The 19,508-nt window shown below is 50.4% G+C and overlaps 1 protein-coding gene and 1 non-coding gene across 2 annotated transcripts; one reads left to right on the top strand and one right to left on the bottom strand.

The window, feature by feature from the left end:
• Window positions 1–14,057: 14,057 nt before the first annotated feature.
• Window positions 14,058–16,314, bottom strand: LOC138729315 (ly6/PLAUR domain-containing protein 1-like). The gene is made up of 3 exons (XM_069873416.1): window positions 15,741–16,314; window positions 14,413–14,553; window positions 14,058–14,257 (listed from the first exon to the last, which is right to left on the bottom strand). The coding sequence occupies exons 1-3, from the start codon at window positions 15,814–15,816 to the stop codon at window positions 14,058–14,060; spliced, it is 417 nt and encodes a 138-aa protein (XP_069729517.1). The 5' UTR covers window positions 15,817–16,314.
• Window positions 16,315–18,892: 2,578 nt separating this feature from the next.
• LOC138729457 (U6atac minor spliceosomal RNA) lies at window positions 18,893–19,020 on the top strand. The gene has a single exon (XR_011338894.1). It is a non-coding gene; the product is annotated as a U6atac minor spliceosomal RNA (small nuclear RNA).
• Window positions 19,021–19,508: the final 488 nt, after the last annotated feature.

Genomic DNA, 19,508 nt, shown 5'->3' with positions numbered 1-19,508 from the left:
CATGGTAACAAACTGGTAATTAGTACATATATGGCACTTATTATTAATACAGAAACAGGACAAGTTCCAAATCAGCGCAGATTACAGTACATTATTACCATAGTAATTACCTGCAGTAACACACACAAATTGAACTAAATGGCCAATTGAACTAGAGTGAATGGCTTTTTATTCCAGTCCCTAAATAATGTGCATTCTTGGCTGAGTAGTTCAAGGTAAATAAAACTGTTTTAAATTTATTGCTAACTTTGTTTTTTTTTTCCTTCACTGGGGAAGGGCTGGGAATGGCAGAAGTCAAGAACTTTCTTTGCCATGCATACAGTATAATTATCGAACAGACTAAGCCATTCCTGACTCCCATAGAAAGACAAAGAAGGTAAAAGTTACTAGTTTCTATTAGCGGGTTTATTTCTGTAATTTCAGCCATGAAGTAATGTTCAACGTACCTAAAAGAGTCAATGCCAAATAATGTGGGGTCCAAATTCAGTCTTTAAGTTTCTGAGGAGCAGGTTGAGAGAGAAAGAGAAAGAATAACTGCAGTTGGAGGAGGCTTGAAACACAGACTTTTTTTAAAGATCACATATGTTAAAATATAGGAAAAACAGGGTTTTAGCCTAACCCTTCCCCCATGATATAAATATAAAAGCATCAAACCCACGAAGCCAAAGCCAAACCCAAAAAGTCAAATGCACTGGAGCCAGCGGTGCCGAGATGAAGCCAACCACCAAAAAAAGAGAAAAGCCCCCAAGAGCTTCTAATCCTCCCTATTTTGCTACGTTACATTGATGCCTTGAATCCCATCACATCTCAGAGAGAGCTGGAAAGCATCTCTTTCCAGGGTGCTAAAAGATGCTGAAGCCCCAGGTCTCCAAGGAGCAATGGCAGATCAGGGTGAGCCAGGAGCAGCCCTGCCAGTGAGGAGCCCTTTAAAGGTAAAAGCCAGCTATTCCTCATAATTTTTTTCTTTCTAAATGGAAATAACATTTAGAGAGAAGCTTTCCAAAGAAATTTCTGCCTGACCTCTGCGTCTGGAATTATTGCAGACCTGGGAGCAAGGGCTCCAGCTGTGCCGCACGGGTGCACACGCGCGCGCAAGGCATGCCCCACACACAGCAGGTCCAGCAGGTGCGCGGTTCAAGACCTTTTTTTCTTTTTCTTCCAGCTTTGCCTCTTGAAATGATTCTCCTGGGTTCCTTGGATGATGATGATATTACCACTCGCTTCTTAGTTGGAAGGGCTTTCTTCCAACTGACTTTTTTCAGTCCAGGGACCTAGTGAGCAAGTTCTTGGAGTGCAGAAGTGGCCACAGACGCACCATATGAGGTGCTTCCCAGCTCCCCAGCACCAGCAAGCAAGAGGAGAATTAACATTGCAGTTATTCATAGGTTTTCTTTCCCCTTTTCCTTCTCTTTCCTTTAGACAAGCATTACTACTTCCACTCCCTTCCAGTAATTCAGACAACAGCATTCCTTGAGCTGACTGTGTAGAGCAGCACTGAAGGGTGTATCCAGGTTTTGTGATGGAGACAGGCACAGGAGGGCGTCCTACTCATGGATCTGTATCAGAAAAAAAAGTGGAGAACCTTCCCAACCAAAAAAAAACCTGCTTTGTTGCGCTCTTTACCTGCGCACGTCTGCCAGGCACGGTGGAGAATCATTGTTCCTTTATCAGATCCATCTCTCATTGTACTTTACCTTCCTCAATTCATAAGAAAATTATTATTTTAGCAGGCAAGCATTTAATTAAGTTTCACTGTATTTACTTTGGCTCTCACAGCATGGAAAATATCCTCCTTTTAACAACAATCCATTGAACGCGGGTTCTGATAAAGCCAAATTGCCTGTAACTCAGCTTTATGCAATCACCTCTCTCTACTCTCCGTGCAGTTCCCTTTCTCCTTACAAATCCCAAGCCCTCCTAACATCACCGTGGTGCTCTCAGCCTGTCCTGCCATACCAGAAACGTACATAAACCCTTTCAACACGCAGCAGGAGCAGCAACGTTTCTCATCCCTGCATCATGCCGCCTGCCCACTCCTCCACCTGCACCCCCTGGCTGACTCACAGACTTGCCACTTCAAATTAACACCCATTAGGGCTTATTTCCATCACGCTCTTCCTACGCACCCGCATCAGAGCATTACCTGGGTTCGAAACAGGGTTTGAGCCTTGTTTTGATGTTGAGATTATCCCAGTTTTGTTTCTTGGAGGAGGAGTTGCTCTTGTTGGAGCTGAAGGCATCATTTTTGGGGGGTGCGAGTGCAGCAGGGCTGCCCCAGGAGCAGCTCCACTCCTGGGCTCAGTTATTTAACCCAGCAGGTCCATGGCACATCAGTCCTAAGGGGTAAAAGGCTCCTTTTCCTCTACAGTGCCAACAGCCATGAGCAGCTCATCTCTGTAAAGTGGTTGTGAGCCATTATTGAGGACTGATTCTCCTATGCTGGACATTTTTTGCTTTAATTTTCTCAATAGCATTTGGGGGGTAGGAGGAACGCGATGGGCTTGGCACCTTCAGCTCCCAGCCCTGCTCTGCTAGTGATCAGCAGCAGCCTTTGTCACCCTGAGCGCGGGCTCAGAAGCCTCCAGAGCACCACAGTGATCAGGCCTGTCCTGAGGACAGTCCAGGAAATCACAGAGTGGTTTGGGTTGGAAGGGAATTTAAAACTCACCCAGTTCCAACCCCCTGCCATGGGCAGGAACACCTCCCACTGGATCAGGGGCTCCAAGCCCCATCCAGCCTGGCCTGGAATTCCTCCAGGGATGGGGCAGACACGGCTTCTTGGAGCAACCTGGGTCTCCCCACCCTCACAGGAAAACATTTCTTCCTAAAATCTCATCTCAATCTCCCCTTATCCTATCCCTGCACTCCCTGATCAAGAGCCCCTCCCCAGCTTTCCTGATGCCCCTTTCAGTCCTGGAAGCTGCTCTAAGGTCTCTCTGGACCCTTCTCTTCTCCAGTCCGAGCAACCCCAACTCTCCCAGCCTGTCCTTATAGCAGAGCTGCTCCAGCCTTTGGGTTATCTTCATGGCCCCTTGTGGACTCGCTCTGACAGATCCATTTTCCCCCTGTGCCACGGCCACCGTCTCACTGCAGCCCTTCCCTGCTCCAGGGGCCAAACCAGGCACCCAGCAATCCTGTGGGACCCCAGGAGCCAAGCGAAGCTGTGCCCAGGACCACGCAGCCAGCCCCTCACATCAGCCCCCGGTCCATGTCCTCCCACCCACCTGGGATGTGACATCCCGCTTTACCTTAAGAACAGGACAGGGCAGGGCTTTATTTTCTCTTCCCCCCTCCTCTTCTTGTTACTGTTTTGTTTTGCAGCAGTTGCTGCTGTTGCCATGCTATCTCCTTTTGTTGCTATGGATTAATAGTGTTTTTTACTTATTTTTATGTATGTCCTGGGAACATGATTGCTTAATTTGCCCTGCAGGTTTGTCAGCCTGACAGGCATTTCCACATCGTCCCAGCGCTCAGCTTATCTTAATCCAGTTCTGGGCTGCTCGCGGGGTAAATACCTGCAGAAATGTTCATTTGAAGGCTTGGGACAGGTATTTGCCCCAGCAAGAAGGCAGGGTGTGAGCAGAGGGGACGTAGTGTTCCTACGACGAGTGCTGTGCCCTCTCTGCTATTTTTTGTCTAACCCAGAATAACAACTCAGCAGCAACCAGCCTCACAGTCTACCAAGCCGTGGTGGAAAGGTGGGCTCCAGCTGTCCTCTGCAGACTCCCCGAGCCCTGAGAGGGCTTGCATAAAACATGTCCCTTTCTGCTTTTAGAACGAGCAGCAGGATTTTGCCTCCACCTTTTTCTGTCTCTGGAAAATCCTGGTCTCTAGAGAAGGGCCAGCATCCCGGCGAGCATCTGAGCTGTGCCACTGGAGAGCCTTTTGTTTCCAGCATGTGGTGATAGGAGCGAGGGTGTTAGAATAGGAACGAAGTGTTATCCAATGTTTTTAGGAGGTTGGTTTGTGCGCTGCAGGGTCAGAAGACTCAGCAGGGGCTGGTCCATCACTGCCAACTACGGCACCATTCAGCATCATTGCCCTAAGTAGCTCTGGCCGCCACCAGCCAGTCCAAGAGAACTTGCGTCAGGAAACCACTGCAAATTTGTGGTTTCATCGTGTTATATAAATGTGAAAGCATGAGAGGAGAATGAGGAGGGATCTGCTCTGGATCTGGCTCTGCGCACACTGTGGGATAGTCTCCTTTATTATGTTAAGGCAGGCCTATGATAGCTCTTCGTCTCCATCCTCCCCACATGAAATGGGGAAAACAATCCATCCTTTTGTCCTATTATTGAAATCTTCAGGGAAGTGGCTCTGCCCTATTATTATTTTTGCGTTTGCCTCGCCAGAACGGCCACTGAGCCTTAATGTGCTAATGAATATGGATGCAGGGATCGGTCTCTTCCCTTCTGCAATTAATCTTGCCTCCATCCTATTGGGTCATCTAATGAGCAATACTTAGACAAATATCCCCCCAGAGTCGTGAGCCTCAGTGGTTCCTCGGTCGCACACATCAAAGCGGAGCTGGTGACATCATGGAGATCACAGAAAACATCAAGTCTGTCTGTCTGGGGCCAGAGGGGGGGCGGGAAGAGCTTCTCGCAGATCCACAGCTGGTGGGGCTTTTAATTACACAAGGCCCAGGGAACATTCCAACCATAACATCCTGCAGCCTCTCCACCACCAGACAACGCATCTTTTATTAACGTAGGAATGTATCTTTAATAAACTGGAGGTCTTTAACTTGTCAGAGGGTGCCGGAGACTGGTTCTGCTGCAGTCCTTGTTGGCCTGGCTGTTGCATCAGCAGCAGGGTTGGTCACCCCCTGGTCCCCTGCCTGTGCTGGCGCCTGGTCGGTGTGATGCTCAGTGCTCTCTGTGCACAATCCAGTCCCAGGCACCCCGAGCTTTTACAAGGGAGTGACTCACCAGACCCTCCATCACCTCAAGGTGCACTAGAGGAGGTTCAGATTGGACCTTAGGAAAAAATTCTTCACCAAAAGTGTTATCGAGCACTGGCAGAGGCTGCCCAGGGAGGTGATTGAGTCCCCATCCCTAGAGTTGTTTAAAAGACAGGTAGATGAAGTGCTTAGGGATATGATTTTGTAGTGGACAGGTGTGGTTGGACTTGATGATCTCAAAGGTCTTTTCCAACTTAGTGATTCTGTGATTCCATGGGCATCTCACCGCATCTTCCCTGTGGACCCACCAAAATCCATCCTTGCGAGGAGAGGCTGGCAGCACATATGAGCTGTAGAGGAGGCTAAAGTCATCATGGCAAAGGAGCAAGTCCATTCTGCGGCCTTAATTATCTCTGTCATCATTAGTACCCGTGTATTTGCACTAAATGGGCTTTAGGGGTGTTCTATGCAAATAAATCTGTTTTCTACAATTCCAAAATTATTGAGACCGTCTTCCTCACCACTGTGTGTTTATGTACGTATAAAAGTATGATCTCATGTAATCCAGCAGTGCTTGGGGCTTTATTTGAGGTTTTCCTTTGCACTGCTCAAAGCAGCACTGGAGGGAACGTGACACTGAGCGGTTTCTCCATCGAGTAACAAATCTCTTGTATTGTTCCGTCTCCTTAATTTATCCTGAGCGGGCGGTAGCAAAGCAGCCTGAAAAAGTGTGTGTGTTCCGAGGCGTGCAGCCCTGCAAATGGCTGTTTGCTTTAATCAATCCTGGAGGAGCCCGTGAGGGCCAGGAGAGGTGCGACGCCGGTGATTTGTTCTATTGACTAACCCAGCGCCAGGATGGAGGAATCAAACACTGGGAGCAGATAAAAGTCTGGGAGGTGAATAAGGCTATTGTCACATCTGGTTTGTGGGTTCTTGGGTTTGGGGGGGGGGGCTGTATTTTTCTTTTCCTACCTGTGGGGCTGAGAGAAAGCAGAATAACTTTTCTAATATCCCTCCCCGCTTCCCTGTTTCAACTTCCCCAGTTAACGCCTCATGCCAGAGACCTCCCCTCTGCCTGCCAGCCAAAAGTAAGATCTCACATTATTACATCTGACAGCTCTCATTCCTCAGGCACTTTCTTTTTTCCTGCCCCAAAGGAAGAGGGGAAAAAAAATATCAAAGGGTTCAAAACCTGAGCACCTTCTGAGACTGCAAAAATGCAGCCCCTTCTCAGGAGGGACCCAGGAGGGAGGGTTGATGCCATCCAGCGCAGCTTGGGAAGAGTTACATTTGCTTGACATTGCATTTGCCTTGGGCCCTTGGAAGATGTTTGCAGTTTTCAATTAATCTCATTAGTTTGGAAGCAGATGAAGGGGAGGGAAGGCAGGGGAGGAGAGGCGGGAAAACAAAATAATTTCATAGGGAATTCTCTTTAATGACTTTTTAAAAACATGTAATTGAAAGCGGTGCTGGTGGAAGATGTTTTAATAGTGCCTAAACTGGCTGAGGGGAAGCAATAAGGGATGCTCCAAAAAAAAACTATGTACGGAGGATCTGGTGGGACAGGGCACAGGGACAGTGGCAGAAGCAGGACCCACAGCCAGTTTGCCCTGCCCTGGGCTCCACAGGTGAGCTGCCCAGGCTGCTGCAAAGCCCCAGAAAGCCCTGCTTTCCATCATCAAGTGAGCATTTAATTTCCTTTTGCTGCTCTCCTGAGGTTGGATGTGCAAGTCTGGAAGCAGTCAGTGGTTGATGCAGCTTGCTGTGCCTTGCTCGCCGAAGAGGTGCCACAACCCACGGGTGCGGGAAGCCGCTATTTACCCGCTGTGGTGACACTGGGATCACTTAGAGGTGAGGACAGGGCACGGTCTGGCCAGGCTCCAGCTCCTCTAGCCCTGGAGGGATGGCTGGAGGAGGGATAGAGCCTGCCCATGCACTCAGAGCACAAAAACCCACCTCTGCCTCATAATAACCACCCCCAGCATGGCACCTGCGCACCTCGGGGGACGCAGGACACATATCCAGATTCACTGCATCCCAATTAATCACATATTCACTGGAGAGGGAGGAGTGTTCAGGGAGACAGGCATCACTTGCTTGGTTTCAAGGAGGATCTGGTGGCCAAGATCCCCACCAGCCCCCGCGCCCCCAGAGCTGCCCCGAGCCCTGCCCCGACCCCACACAGCCATCCCTTCCCCGCCACCTCGCTGGCAGAGGCGTGCCCTCCTCTCCAGCCTCCAGGCTGAGCATTTAATTGATCGGATTATCCCTTATTTACTAATTAGCAGCCTTGTGCTCAGACGGCAGGAGCGGGGGCCAGCAGCGCTTTCCCTTTATACCGAAGCAGTTGGTGTTTGATGGTGGCAGAGACTCCGTTAGCAATTTGCCGTGATTCATTCCTGCCGTGTAAAACTGAAACTTGGCACAGCGTTTTCCTGGGAGCAAAGCGACACCGCCGGGAAGAGGCGATGCCAGACTCTGCCCACCTTTTAACTTGCCTTATTTTTTTGTTATTCCATACCAGGGTTCGGTTTGCTCTGCTTAATGAGCTCTGTAATTACTGTCACAGATAAAGTCTGCTGCTCCGTGTAGGTAGCACTAACACAGGTCCAATAGAGAAGATATTATCCAAGGGGAGGAACATGACACCAACACCCAGAAGACTCAGGTTTTGTCACAGAGGAGTTAGCCACTGGGAGGACACATCCTCTTGTCCATCATCCACCTCCCATTGTCCTCCTCCACGCTGCTGCCCACACCACAGTCTCTCACTCCAAGTCTTCATCCATCCTCCCCCACATCAACAGTCTCTGGCTAATGCCACCAGCGGTCAGGCAAGTGAATTTGTGTCCACATGCCCAGGGAGAGGCACACTACAGGATTAGGCCCAATGTGTCACCAGATGGTTTAATTTTTACTCCCTCTAACTCTAAGTTAGTGAACATTTGGAAACTCAGAGCGTAAGAGATGGAACCCACGTAGCACCATAGTGTCTTCCCTTTCCTCCCCTGTTTGCCATCATATTCCTGCCAACCTACCAACCACCTCTGCTGAAGGACAGAAAAGAGTGAACTATGCCAGAAATATCCATCCATCCGTTGCAGCAGAACCTGTGAGGTCAGCAAGAGTGGCTCGAGGGTGTAAGATGCTAAAACAACAGAGTCGAAGGGAAAGGTTTCAGGGTGTGTTGCAAGGCTGGATAAACTAGACAAGCGGAGAGGAGGGACACTCAGATCCACTGACGATCCATTAGCAGGCTCTGTAAGGAGATGTGACTCTAGCTGCTGAGCCAAAGAGAACACCTTTTGACTTGGCAGCAGCCAAAACCTTGTGTGCATTACTTAAAGGTGTCCCAGAGGCACGTACAAACCAGTGCCTCTGCCTGCCAGAAGCTACTTACACAAAAGGGAAGTCTGCGGCAGGAGAACATCTCAAAGTATGTGTCCATGGGTCCAGGTTGTCCTGCACTGGGGCTGTCAGGCACGGAGGGTTCAGGACAGGGATGCTGGGGCTGTGGAATGAACACGGTGCCCAGCATAGGATTCAAGCTGCTGTTGTGTACATGTCCCTGTGGTTAGACACCACGACGTGGACATGGTGCCACCAGCTCCCGGCTGAACGGGGAGAGATGCCAGCTGGGTACAGTGGGGCAAGTCCTCCCCCACCCCCACGTTTGCCTTCTTGCCAATGGATCAATTGTGTTCAGGGCTGTATGTAGGTCAGCAACATCGCTGGCTCCAGCTCTGATAAGAGGTTGTTAAAATGAACAAGGATTTCCCCCTTCTCCCTCCATTCAACCCTCCTGATGCTCAGCCCTTGGCAGAGGGCAGCCTTGGCTCTCGTCCTAGAGAAGAACATTTCTTTGAGGCTTTGGGCTCATTTGAGGCAAGCAACCATGTGTGCATCTCCTGGACCACTATGGAAGCTGTGCCCCATGCATCCCCCTGAGCAACACGCTCCCTGTTTGTCCGTGCATGAGGAGAGCTCTGTGCTGCGAGGGGAATGGGCAACATGACCCAGTTCATGTTTTTTCTGTCAATACGGCTGGCACTGCTCCCTTTCGGCTGCTTAAAATGGATGGGGCTGACCCAGCTCCCAGAGAAGGAGGATTTCTTTGCTGAGACAGCCTGGGCAGCCCTAGGGGAAGAGAGAGCTGGATGTCCCATACGTGGTTGCTCTCATGCTTGTCTCTCCATGGGAGGGGAAGAGATAAGAGAACAACATCCTAACCTTCAGCCCTGGGACCTCTGATTTTGGCCACCCAGCTTTGATTCCACTCCCACGGAAGCCTTTATCACTCAAGGAGGAAACCCAAATCCTCTGGGAATTTAGGCTCCTCCTGGGCTTGCTTGCTGGAGGAAGGAGGAGGCGCAGTAAAAGAGAGAGAGCAAGCAGAGAAGAAATTTTCTCAAATAAAAAATATTCAGTAGTTTAAAGCAAACTTTGCACTAGCTGAAAATTTGACCTTGTGTTCCCTCCTAGGAACAAACAAGAGAAGAACGAGGATCACATTATTTTGCCTGAAATTTGGAGTGGATCAAACCCCTGCTGTTCCGAGCTCCTGCAATGAACGGCTATAAACAACGTGCATTTCCGGAGAATGAATTGAACAGCAAGCCTGAATACTGACTGGATTTTAAGAGATGTTTATTTGTCCTCACTGTCTCGCTGTAAAGAGTTTCACAAGGACTTACTAAATTTTAACCCTACATTGTTCCTGGGTAAACACTGTCCTTTATCCAATGTGAGGTGTGCTCACAGCAGAGATAAGCACCCGTTTGCTCACGCTCTTTGGAGCACGCAGCCTCTCAGCAGCGCTCGAGGTAGCCCTGGGCATCGGTGCTCCATGCAGACCCAGCAGACCCTGGAGAAGCTGGATTGTTCCCAATTGCCTGCAGATTTCTGACAGTTTTCCATGCGTTTTCTGCCAAAAAGTTGTTTGCAGGAAGGTGGGGATGACCTTGGTCTGCAGAAGCATAGCTGAGTACAGCTCAGCTTCTGTCCTCCTCCTTTCACATTACGGAAAGAGAAAGAGTGAGAAAACACAAATACTGGCCAAAGAGCTGTGCTGTGACTCCCCAGCAAGTCAAGTTCCAGGGACAGCCTCCCACCCCAGCTCCCATCACCAAGTGCTGCAGTGGGTGCAAGTGCCATGGTCCATCCCTCACATGCCCTTCCTTTATGCAGGGATGGAGAGAGTGAAGCATTGAGAGCTTCCTCCTCTTGTATTCGCACTCTGCCTCATCCAGGATCACTGTAAAACATATAAAAAAAAAGTGAAGGGGGATTAATACTGCAGACTTTCTGCTTCCTTTGGTTTCCAGAGTCTGAAGCCTGTGCTTTTGGACCATCCACCCACATCCAGCAGGGTGGGGAGTTAAGCCTGCGCATCCATCAGCATTTGAGCAAGAGCAGCCTGGAGTTCTGGGGTGAAGAATGATTTTGCTGTTCACAAAGGGAAGGCTGAGTAACCAGCAGAAAAAGCAAAGGGTGGAGACCAGGCCAACTCTCCCTGCCTTACAGGTAGTCCCTGAGAGGTCCCTATATCCCTACTTTTGGGGGTGTTTTGGGGTGTTTTCTCTATTGTAGGGGAGGGTAGCCACAGGACACAAGATGCTGAATGAATTCTCCAAAAAGAAGAAGGATCTGTGCCTTGTAGAAACATTTCTGAACTCATGTTTGTTCCCTCTCCTGGGTCTGGGCAGAATGTCAAAGCCTGCTCTGAGCTGGAAATATTTTAAAACTAGCACTCACTGGAGACTGAAACAATGGCAATTCTTCAGCTACTGAGGCTTTTATAAAAGGGCTTTTGACACAGAGGCTGCTTAGGGTTGGGGGTTTTTGGTAGTTGGTTTTTCTCCCAGAAAGTGCTGTTCTAGCGTCCATGTGTGTGAGTTTGTGCGCACATTTTTGTGTGTTCAAAATAACCTCTTGGCTTCCAGCTTCATGCAAATGCCCACGGGGATGCCCTCAGCCCTGCTAAAACGCAGGCAGCTCCGGCGAGGAGGGCGGCAGCGCCGCTCACACGGGATGCCACGCAGCCATGCAGGAAGAAGACATTTTAGAGTAAATGTCAGCTTTTGCGTTTCTGGATTTGGGGCTTTTTTTAAACGTGTGGGTGGGACTTTTAATGCCCACATGAAGCTGAGAAGGTTTCAGTCTCCAGGGCTTATCCAGAAGATTCACATAAACACTATGGAAAGTGTCTCTTTGCTTAGGAGGACGAAATTTGACACTGCAGAGATTTTAACCCAGTATTCCTGCAAGGAGCCTCAGTGGTTAGTGTGTCATATCTGATAAAGGCTAATCAGCCCTCCTTCAGGCACCATTCAATTCTTATTTTCATCTGCCTCACATGCATATTCCGTTATCTATGATACCTACTCCCATGAAGACAAACCAGCAGAAATTCTGCTCAGCTCTGGTCTTCCCTTGACACGAGACCAACAGGCAAGGAAAAGGGTGAAGAAGCACACGATGGACCCAACAACCAGAGCCCATGCAAACAACTCAGGTATAGAATCACAGAATCATAGAATCACCAGGTTGGAAGAGACCCACCGGATCATCGAGTCCAGCCATTCCTATCAAACACTAAACCATGTCCCTCAGCACCCCGTCCACCCGTGCCTTAAACCCCTCCAGGGAAGGTGACTCAACCACCTCCCCGGGGCAGCCTGTTGCTCCCAGCCAGGTCTTCGGCACTGCCTGGAAACCAGCAGTGCCCAGTTTGCACTGGTGCAAGGAGGAGATCCCAATGGGGAGGAGGTTTCCTGGAGCTCAGCATCCCTTGGCCCCAGTGCCGGGGAGGTCCCACCGAGCGTCTTCACCCTGCTAGGTGTCTGAAGCCTCCTCCACAATTATCCCCGTTGCTGTTTGTTCAGGCGATGTGGATTTAGCTCTCCAGCCTCGCGTGCAGTGTGTGTATAGGGAAAGATAGATTGCCGCTACTTTCCAATATAAATCACATTCCTTACAACACTCCAAAGTAGCATTTTCAACCTCAGGGTGCTAATAGGATCCAGCAGGAGAAAGAAATGTCAGCTAAGTAGCAGGCGCTGTTTGGAGAGTGCAATGGAGCTGATCCACAGCCCCAGGGCAAAAGGAGCAATCCCAGGGCAAAGGTTAAAGAGTTCAGGAGCACTTCAGCCTACTTAATTGCAACAGGCCTCTTACACGGAGCAAGATGGATGAGTCGAGCTGGGCTAGGGGGGCAGAGCGGGGCCAGAGCATCACCACTTGGAGGCATCCAGGCTGGGGACCGTGGTGGAAGGGACCACGGGAGCTCCTCGCTCATCGCTTCTCCCCAAGATGCTGCTGGATGGCTTTGGGGTCCAAGCCGCACCAGGACCCCCCCGTCCACCAGCTTTGTCCCCTCTGCTGGGACCCCATCCCTAGCCAATAAATGGGAATTTATAACAAAACAGGCTGATGCCGTCCGTGGAGGGTTTTATTGCAAGAGCTCAGCACAGCGCTCATCCAGGCAGTGAAATAACCCATAGCGAAAACAACCCCAGCTGCCAAGGAAATGTTTCTTGCTCTCTTGAAAATCATAAGAAACATTTTAAGGGGAAAGAGGGGGAATGGGTTCACGTTGCTGTTCTTACAGGATTTGTTTTCTGATTTCCTTTTATTTTGAATCTTCAGAACCTCAACACATTTTGTATCAGCCCCAAGGTGCGTCTGCTGGGAAGGTGCCTCAGATAATAATTTTAGCAGAGTTTTTACTTGTTTTCTGACACACATCCAATAAATGTCATCAAAAGCTGATGTTTCTCACGGAAAAGATCTTTTGCGTTATTTTTCTTTTATCTAAAGAGGAAAAAAAATAGAATCTAAAGATAAAACAAAATAGAATAAAAATATTTCTTTTATTTCTCACCAGTGAGGTTTATGCTGTTTCCCTGGTGATAAAAGCACAAGGCTGGATCTTGAGACACACGCATTTAATTCCCAGCTCCGCTGCAAACCCCAGCGATGACCTTGAACAAACCACTTAGGCTCCAAGGCGTATGGGATAAGAGTTTTCTGTTAAAGCTTCCGTTTGGCCTCTTCGCTTGGGATAACGCCTAAAAAAACCCGTTTCTTTCAGGCGGGCACCTTGCTCTCTCCCCCCAAATCCCTTGGACCCCGCCGGGGATGCTGCCCCGGGGCTGCTGCATCCTCCGGGCTCCCCGGGAAGCGGAGCAAGGACCGAGGATGCCCTCTCGTGGGAAGAGCCGGGCTCGACCCGCCCCGGGTGCCTGGTACCCCGAGTCCAGAGAAATAACCCCCAAGCATCCTCCCATCCTCCCGGGATGCAGGGAATAACCGGTAGGAAGAACGACCCCAGCTGCCAAGGAAATGTTTCTTGCTCCCCTGAAAATCATAGGGAGCATTTTAAGGGGAAAGAAGGGGAATACGTTGGGGTTGCTGTTTGTATTTTCACAGGACTTGTTTTCTGATTTCCTTTTGTTTTCTGATTCTCCTTTTTTTCTGGAATGGGTTCAAGGATGATCCGAGGGCTGGAGCACCTCCCATCCGAGGACAGGCTGAGAGAGTTGGGGCTGTTCAGCCTGGAGAAGAGAAGGCTCTGAGGAGACCTTATAGTGACCTTCCAGTACCTGATGGGGCTACAGGAAAGCTGGAGAGGGACTGTTCATAAAGGCTTGTAGTGACAGGATGAGGGGGAACAGGTATAAACTGGAGAGGGGAAGATTTAGGCTTGATATAAGGAAGAATTTCTTCACCATGAGAGTGGTGAGACACTGGAACAGGTCGCCGAGGGAAGCTGTGACAGCCCCATCCCTGGAGGTGTTCAAGGCCAGGTTGGATGGGGCTTGGGCAGCCTGACCTAGTGGGAGGTGTCCCTGTCCATGGCAGGAGGGTTGGAACTAGATGACCTTTAAGGTCCCTTCCAACCCAAACTATTCTATGAATCTATTTTGATTCTTCCGAATCTGAACAAGTTTTGTATCAGCCCCAAGGTGCTTCTGCTTGGAAGGTGGCTCAGATGCCACCAGGGCATCACTGAAACCTGTCCAGGATAAAGTATTCAACACCTTTTATTAAGGAGAGAGGAGAGTAGGGCTTCCTCCACATCAGAACAGCAGGGACAGGGATATCCTTGCCCCCTCCCTCCCCAAGGGTACCACAGCCCCCCATCCCTGGGCCATCAGGAGAGGAGCAGGGCAGCAACAAGGAGGCAGGGCAGCAGGAGGCAGCAGCCAGCGAGGCCAGGGGGTGGCCGGAGGGCTCTGGGGGAGCCGTTGCAGAGGTCTGTGTCGCAGCAGTGGATGCGGACGCCCGGCAGCTCCTGCTGCTGGCAGTGACGGGAGGTGGCACAGCCGCTGGTCAGCAGGATGCCCAGGACAACTGCAAAGCAAGCACAGTGTGGGATGTCAGGAGGTGACAGCCAGGGTGGAGGGTGACACTCTGCCAGCCTTACACCAGGCCCAGGAGGCTGCAAGGTTTACTTTGGGGCTTGATCAGACACCCCCTGTGACCCTGGCCCCTCCAGGCAGACTCACCGCTCTCTGTCTTAATGCAGAACCGCTGTTTGAAGCCCTGGTGCGAGTGGGAGCAGGTGATCACCTCTGGGTTAGAGCACCCCATGTCCACATTTTTGGTGCCCACGATGATGTTGCAGCCGTAACACTGGAGTCCAGACACTAAACAAGAATCATATGAAAGGCAGTTGGATTTTTCCAGGAGGCAAATGCTTCAACTCCTTCCTAATGATGGCTTTGGAGCTGTCTCTGCCTTGCCAAGTCATATTAAGCACCGAGACAGAGCCCGAAGCCACTGCCGCTTGCTTACCCAGTGGGCCCAAAAAATAGGAAGCATCTCCCACTAGAGGTCAGTGCGAAATCAGGGATTAGCCGGAGATTTGAGCTGGGATCAAATGGTAGGAACAAGAGAGCTTTGAAAGGAGGTTTATAAAGAGCAGGTGAAACCTCCCAGTCACAGACACAGCAGAGCCAGGGCTCAGCCCCTCTCAGAAACAGCTTTCACCTGTTTCACCAAATTCCTCCAGTTTCAGCTGCACCTGTGCTAGAGGCGTTCACACCAGAGGGATGGTTTTATCGGTGTGGTTTGGGTTTTGCCGTGAATTCAATCCTGCTTTTGTCGCAGGGTCTATCAGAGGGGCAAAACAATTCAGAAACAGAAGGGAAATCCCTGTTCAGAGGGACCAAGAACCAACACGTCTGTGAGCCCAGGACAGAGGCACTGGTGTGTGTTCCCAGAGCTTCACACACTGGCAGCAGCTCTGTCCTTCCCTGCAGGGTCAGTGGCTGCGTCTAAGGATTGCTTGCCCTAAACCAGAATGAGAATTAAACTGTTTCTCAGGGTTCTTTAAAGAAAAAAAAGCCTTCAAAAGATCATTGTTTACATCATCCACAGAGTTTAAGGCAAGCACAGCATCTGATACGCATGTTGATTGATCACGGCAACAGAAATCAGGTTGCACTTACTGTTGTGGTTACCTTCAGCCCTCCCCAAACCCAACCTCATCTGCTCCCATGGTGGCTTTTTGGGGGTTTTCTAGCATGGCAAAGGGAGTCCCTGCCCCAGCCACACCAGGGAAGGGGAGCCCACTGGAGCCCAGGGGATCTCGGCTCCTGGCCCACACTCCTTACCTACATATCCTCATTTTGTACCAAACAGGATGACATTAGCTCCATCCTAAAACCAGCAACACGCAGCAAGATGCAGCTACATCACTCGGGGCAGAAATGCCCTCAAAGTCATCCCAAGGAAAAACCATCCCTTAACAGCCAGGGTTTGGGGAGGATACAAACAACCATAACTCCAAAGCGCAGGGCACGCTCCACACCGCGGGTACAGCAGCACTTACCCTCTGGGAGGACAAACACCACGGTCATCAGAGAGAGGATCCCATGGGCACCTCCAGGCATGCGTCCTGAGAGCATGGGGGGCAGCTCCTGAAGCCTGGAGGACGAACACCAGCGTCTGGGGGAGCAGGCAGAGACCGTCTCTCCTCCCAGCTCTTCCCCTTGGCCGTGCACTCCGCTTCTTTCTCACCTGCAAACCCCTCCACCAAAATAAAGCGAAGATCTGGCTGCTCCCTGCTTCTCCAGCCAGCCCTGTGGCACCCAGTCTTGTGTCGATGCTTAATTTCTCCCTTTTCCTCTTGAGAAATTCAGCGATTCTTTCAGTTCACGCACAGACGTGAGTGCGTATGTGCTACCCTCGGTTATTTCTGTCCTATTTCCTCTGTCCACGATCACTTCCCATTAATACTACGTGCAGCAGCTCTTGGAGAGAAATTCTCCCTAATCAAGATTTAGTTTTAAATCCACTTCGAAATCCTCTAATTCAGTTGGATTAGGCAGAAGGGGTTTGGGGTGATGTGTGGTTTTACTCTTTTTTTTTTTTTTCCTCCTCTTTTTCCTCTCTGAGCTGCTTCATCTTCATGAAGGGACCTACCGTGGTATTTAAAGAGGGCAGGAATAATTTTATTAAAGAGAAGCAGTCAATTGATTTTAAACCCAAGGCTGGAGATTCTCTAACAGAGATGGCCTTGGGGTTAAAGAGAAAATCCGAAAGAGAAAGAAGTGAGTTTGAATATAACATATGCGCTTGCATACAACAAAATAGTTGCCTTAATAAAGCAGAGAGGGGCCAAACAGGGGTTTGCAGCAGCTCTGGAGGGAGCCTGTCTGGAGATGCTCAGGGCTTGGGAAAGGGGCCAGGGGCACAGCAGATTTAAGAACTAAGCCGCGATGGCTCTGACCCTGTGGGGTCAGGACGAGACCCACAGCCATGTGGGACATCACGGATGTCACCGGTTTCAGGATCAGGCCCACAGCCCCCCGCTGGCATCCCCACAAGCAAAACCCCAGCTCTCAGAGGAGCTAATGGGACTTAGAGAGCTAATGCTTACTAATAAGAGCGCGCGACTGAATGCATGGGATTAAAAAATTAAAATGACAAAATAAGCCGCTTATGTAGCCCATCCAGCAACCTCCTGGTAGCAGCACCTGAAATCCCCCACCCTGAGCACACCAGCCCTCTGGGCTTGGACCTCACCTGCCCACAGCATCTTCATCAGCAAATAGACTCGCTAATATTTCACTGGAAGGCAGCACAAACTTGTCCAAGTGTGGGCATCTACAGCTCCAGAAGGGCAATTAGCACCTGGGAGAAGCGCCTAAGTGAAGAAGTTAATTTATTCAAATTAATTAACCCCCCCCTAGTGTCTCGCTTGCCTCAAAACAATGTGATTATAACAAATGTCTAAGACAGCAAAGCCCGAAAGCCTGAGGGAGAAAGGATAAAAAGCAGGAAACAGGATTGATTTAAACACGTGCATAAATCAGAGCATTCAATAAGGAGAGGAAACAAACCTTTAATTCCTTAATAAAATCATCGGTGCCAGGAAGGGCCAGCCAGGAGCAGCCTGGGCTGTGCCGGGCGATGCAGCAGATGGTCCCTAGCGCTAAACACCTCTGCGTGCAGCACCGGGCTTCGGCTTCTCCCTGCAAAAGGGCTGCTCTACAAGCAGCACCAGTTGGCCCTTCCAGCAGGAATCAAGCAGGAATCAAGTAGGAACTGCTGGAAAAACCAGCGAGGCCAAGGGACAGCACAGCTCACAAACCCCGTCCTGGGTGGGACTGGCAGCAGGATGCTGGGCTGGGTAATCATGGACTGGTTTGGGTAGGAAGAGACCTTAAAGCCCATTCAGTCCCACCCCTGCCCTGGGCAGGGGCACCTCCCACTGGATCAGGGGCTCCAAGCCCCTTCAAACCCGGCCTTGAACCCCTCCAGGGATGAGGCAGCCACCACTTCTCTGGGCAACCTGGGCCAGGGCCTCCCTGCCCTCACAGGAAAGCATTTCTTCCCAAGATCTCATCTCAGTACCCCCTTTTTCAGCTTAAAACCAACCCCCCTTGTCCTGGCCCTGCCCTCCCTGATAAAAATCCCCTCCCCAGCTTTCCTGGAGCCCCTTTCAGCACTAAAAGCTGCTCTAAGGTCTCCCTGCAGCCTTCTCTTCTCCAGGCCGAGCAACCCCAACTCTCTCAGCCTGGCCTTATAGCAGAGGTTTTCCAGCCCTCACATCATCTCTGTGGCCTCCTCTGGATTCGCTGCAACAGATCCGCGTCCTTCTTATGCTGGGAATTCCAGAACTGGATACGGGGCTCCAGGTGGGGCCTCACCAGAGCTGAACCCCCTCCCTCTCCCTGCTGGCCCCAGTTCTATGGATGCAGCCCAGGATCCATCCTCCTGGCCAGTTTGCGGTGCTGCTGGTGCTGGTTTAGCCAGATGCCTGTTTGAGGTTCATTTACTCGGGACGCAGAAGGCGAAGAACTTCAGAAAGGAGGACAGAAAACCCAAATTCTACAACCGCTTCCCCATCTGGAACCAGCCCAGGTTTCTTTTCACTTGTCGATAGCCCTGATGCCATCCAGAGGGATTTATCAGCCCAGGGGCACCGGGAATGTGTTGGAAAATGACTTTTCCTCTCTTGACTGAGGAATATTTGGCTAGCGATCATCCCTAAAAATGAGTTTAGCTTGTGTTCCCACTCAAGCCTTCGGGATACCCAGAAAGACAGATAAACCTTTCGCAAATTAAACAGTTTCTCCTGCACATCCTTCTCCTGAGCTCCCCGCTACGGGGAGGCACCCACCCCCCTCCCCACCGCAACCCGAGGCGGGATTCGAACCCGCGGACTCCGGCGCTGCCGCCGCCATTGGGCAAAGCGGGTGCAGAACGCTGCTCGGGAGCGCGCGCCCGGCCGCTGCGCTCTGATTGGCTGAGGGGGGTGAATACATTAAGGAGGCAGCAGAAAGGGCGCGTCTGTGCTGTTTTAAAGGGGTTTGCGGGATTTTTAAGTAATAACACAGGAATTAGAATAAAAATCCTTCATGGGGATCCTACAGAGATACCAAATAGAGGAAGAGAAGGCAGAAAGTACTACTCACCGTAACATTAATAAAGATGCTTCGTGGAGGTTTAAATAGCCCAGTGCGCAGTCATTGTGACGTGTTGTATGAAAGGAGAGAAGGTTAGCACTCCCCTTGATAAGGATGGAAGAGGTCCTAGTGGCCTATACAACACGCATACGGTTAAGGCACTGCCACCTACTTAGTGGCATCTAACCATGTTTTTTTTTTTTTTCCTTTTTCATCAAAACCCTAAAGAATGAGCCTCTTCATTCCTTTCATCACACAAAGTCTCCTTTTCCCTCAGCCTGAAGATGCCCAGCAGGGCAGAGCCCCAGGGCTCTGTACCTCTTGTTGCACCTCAGCAGGTTGCAACACGCCCCAGCACAAAGCTCAATCCTCTGCAAATAGAGCCACCACAAACCCCTGTTTTCAGTTCAGAGCTTTACAAGATCAACAAATCCTGGCCAACAACCCACGACAGATCTGCTAGGCTGGATGTAACTGCAGCGACACAGAGCTCACGCCCCAGTGTCATTTCCAGGTGGGGCACTAGGAGTTCCTTTAAAGCATCTACAAGGTCCTTGATCCATCAGGGCTTTTCAATTCCAAGGAAAATACCCCTATTGAAGAGATTTCCTCCTGACAGCAGGGAAATCGTTTCCCTTCAGAAGCACATCTCTTTAGACAACAGGGAAAGCTGGGTAAGCAAAGCC

The sequence above is a fragment of the Phaenicophaeus curvirostris genome, chromosome 20 (genome assembly GCF_032191515.1).
Source record: "Phaenicophaeus curvirostris isolate KB17595 chromosome 20, BPBGC_Pcur_1.0, whole genome shotgun sequence".
Taxonomy (NCBI): Eukaryota; Metazoa; Chordata; class Aves; order Cuculiformes; family Cuculidae; genus Phaenicophaeus; species Phaenicophaeus curvirostris.
The sequence above is the reverse complement of the archived record's forward strand: the minus strand, read 5'-3'. Positions and strand labels throughout refer to the sequence as shown.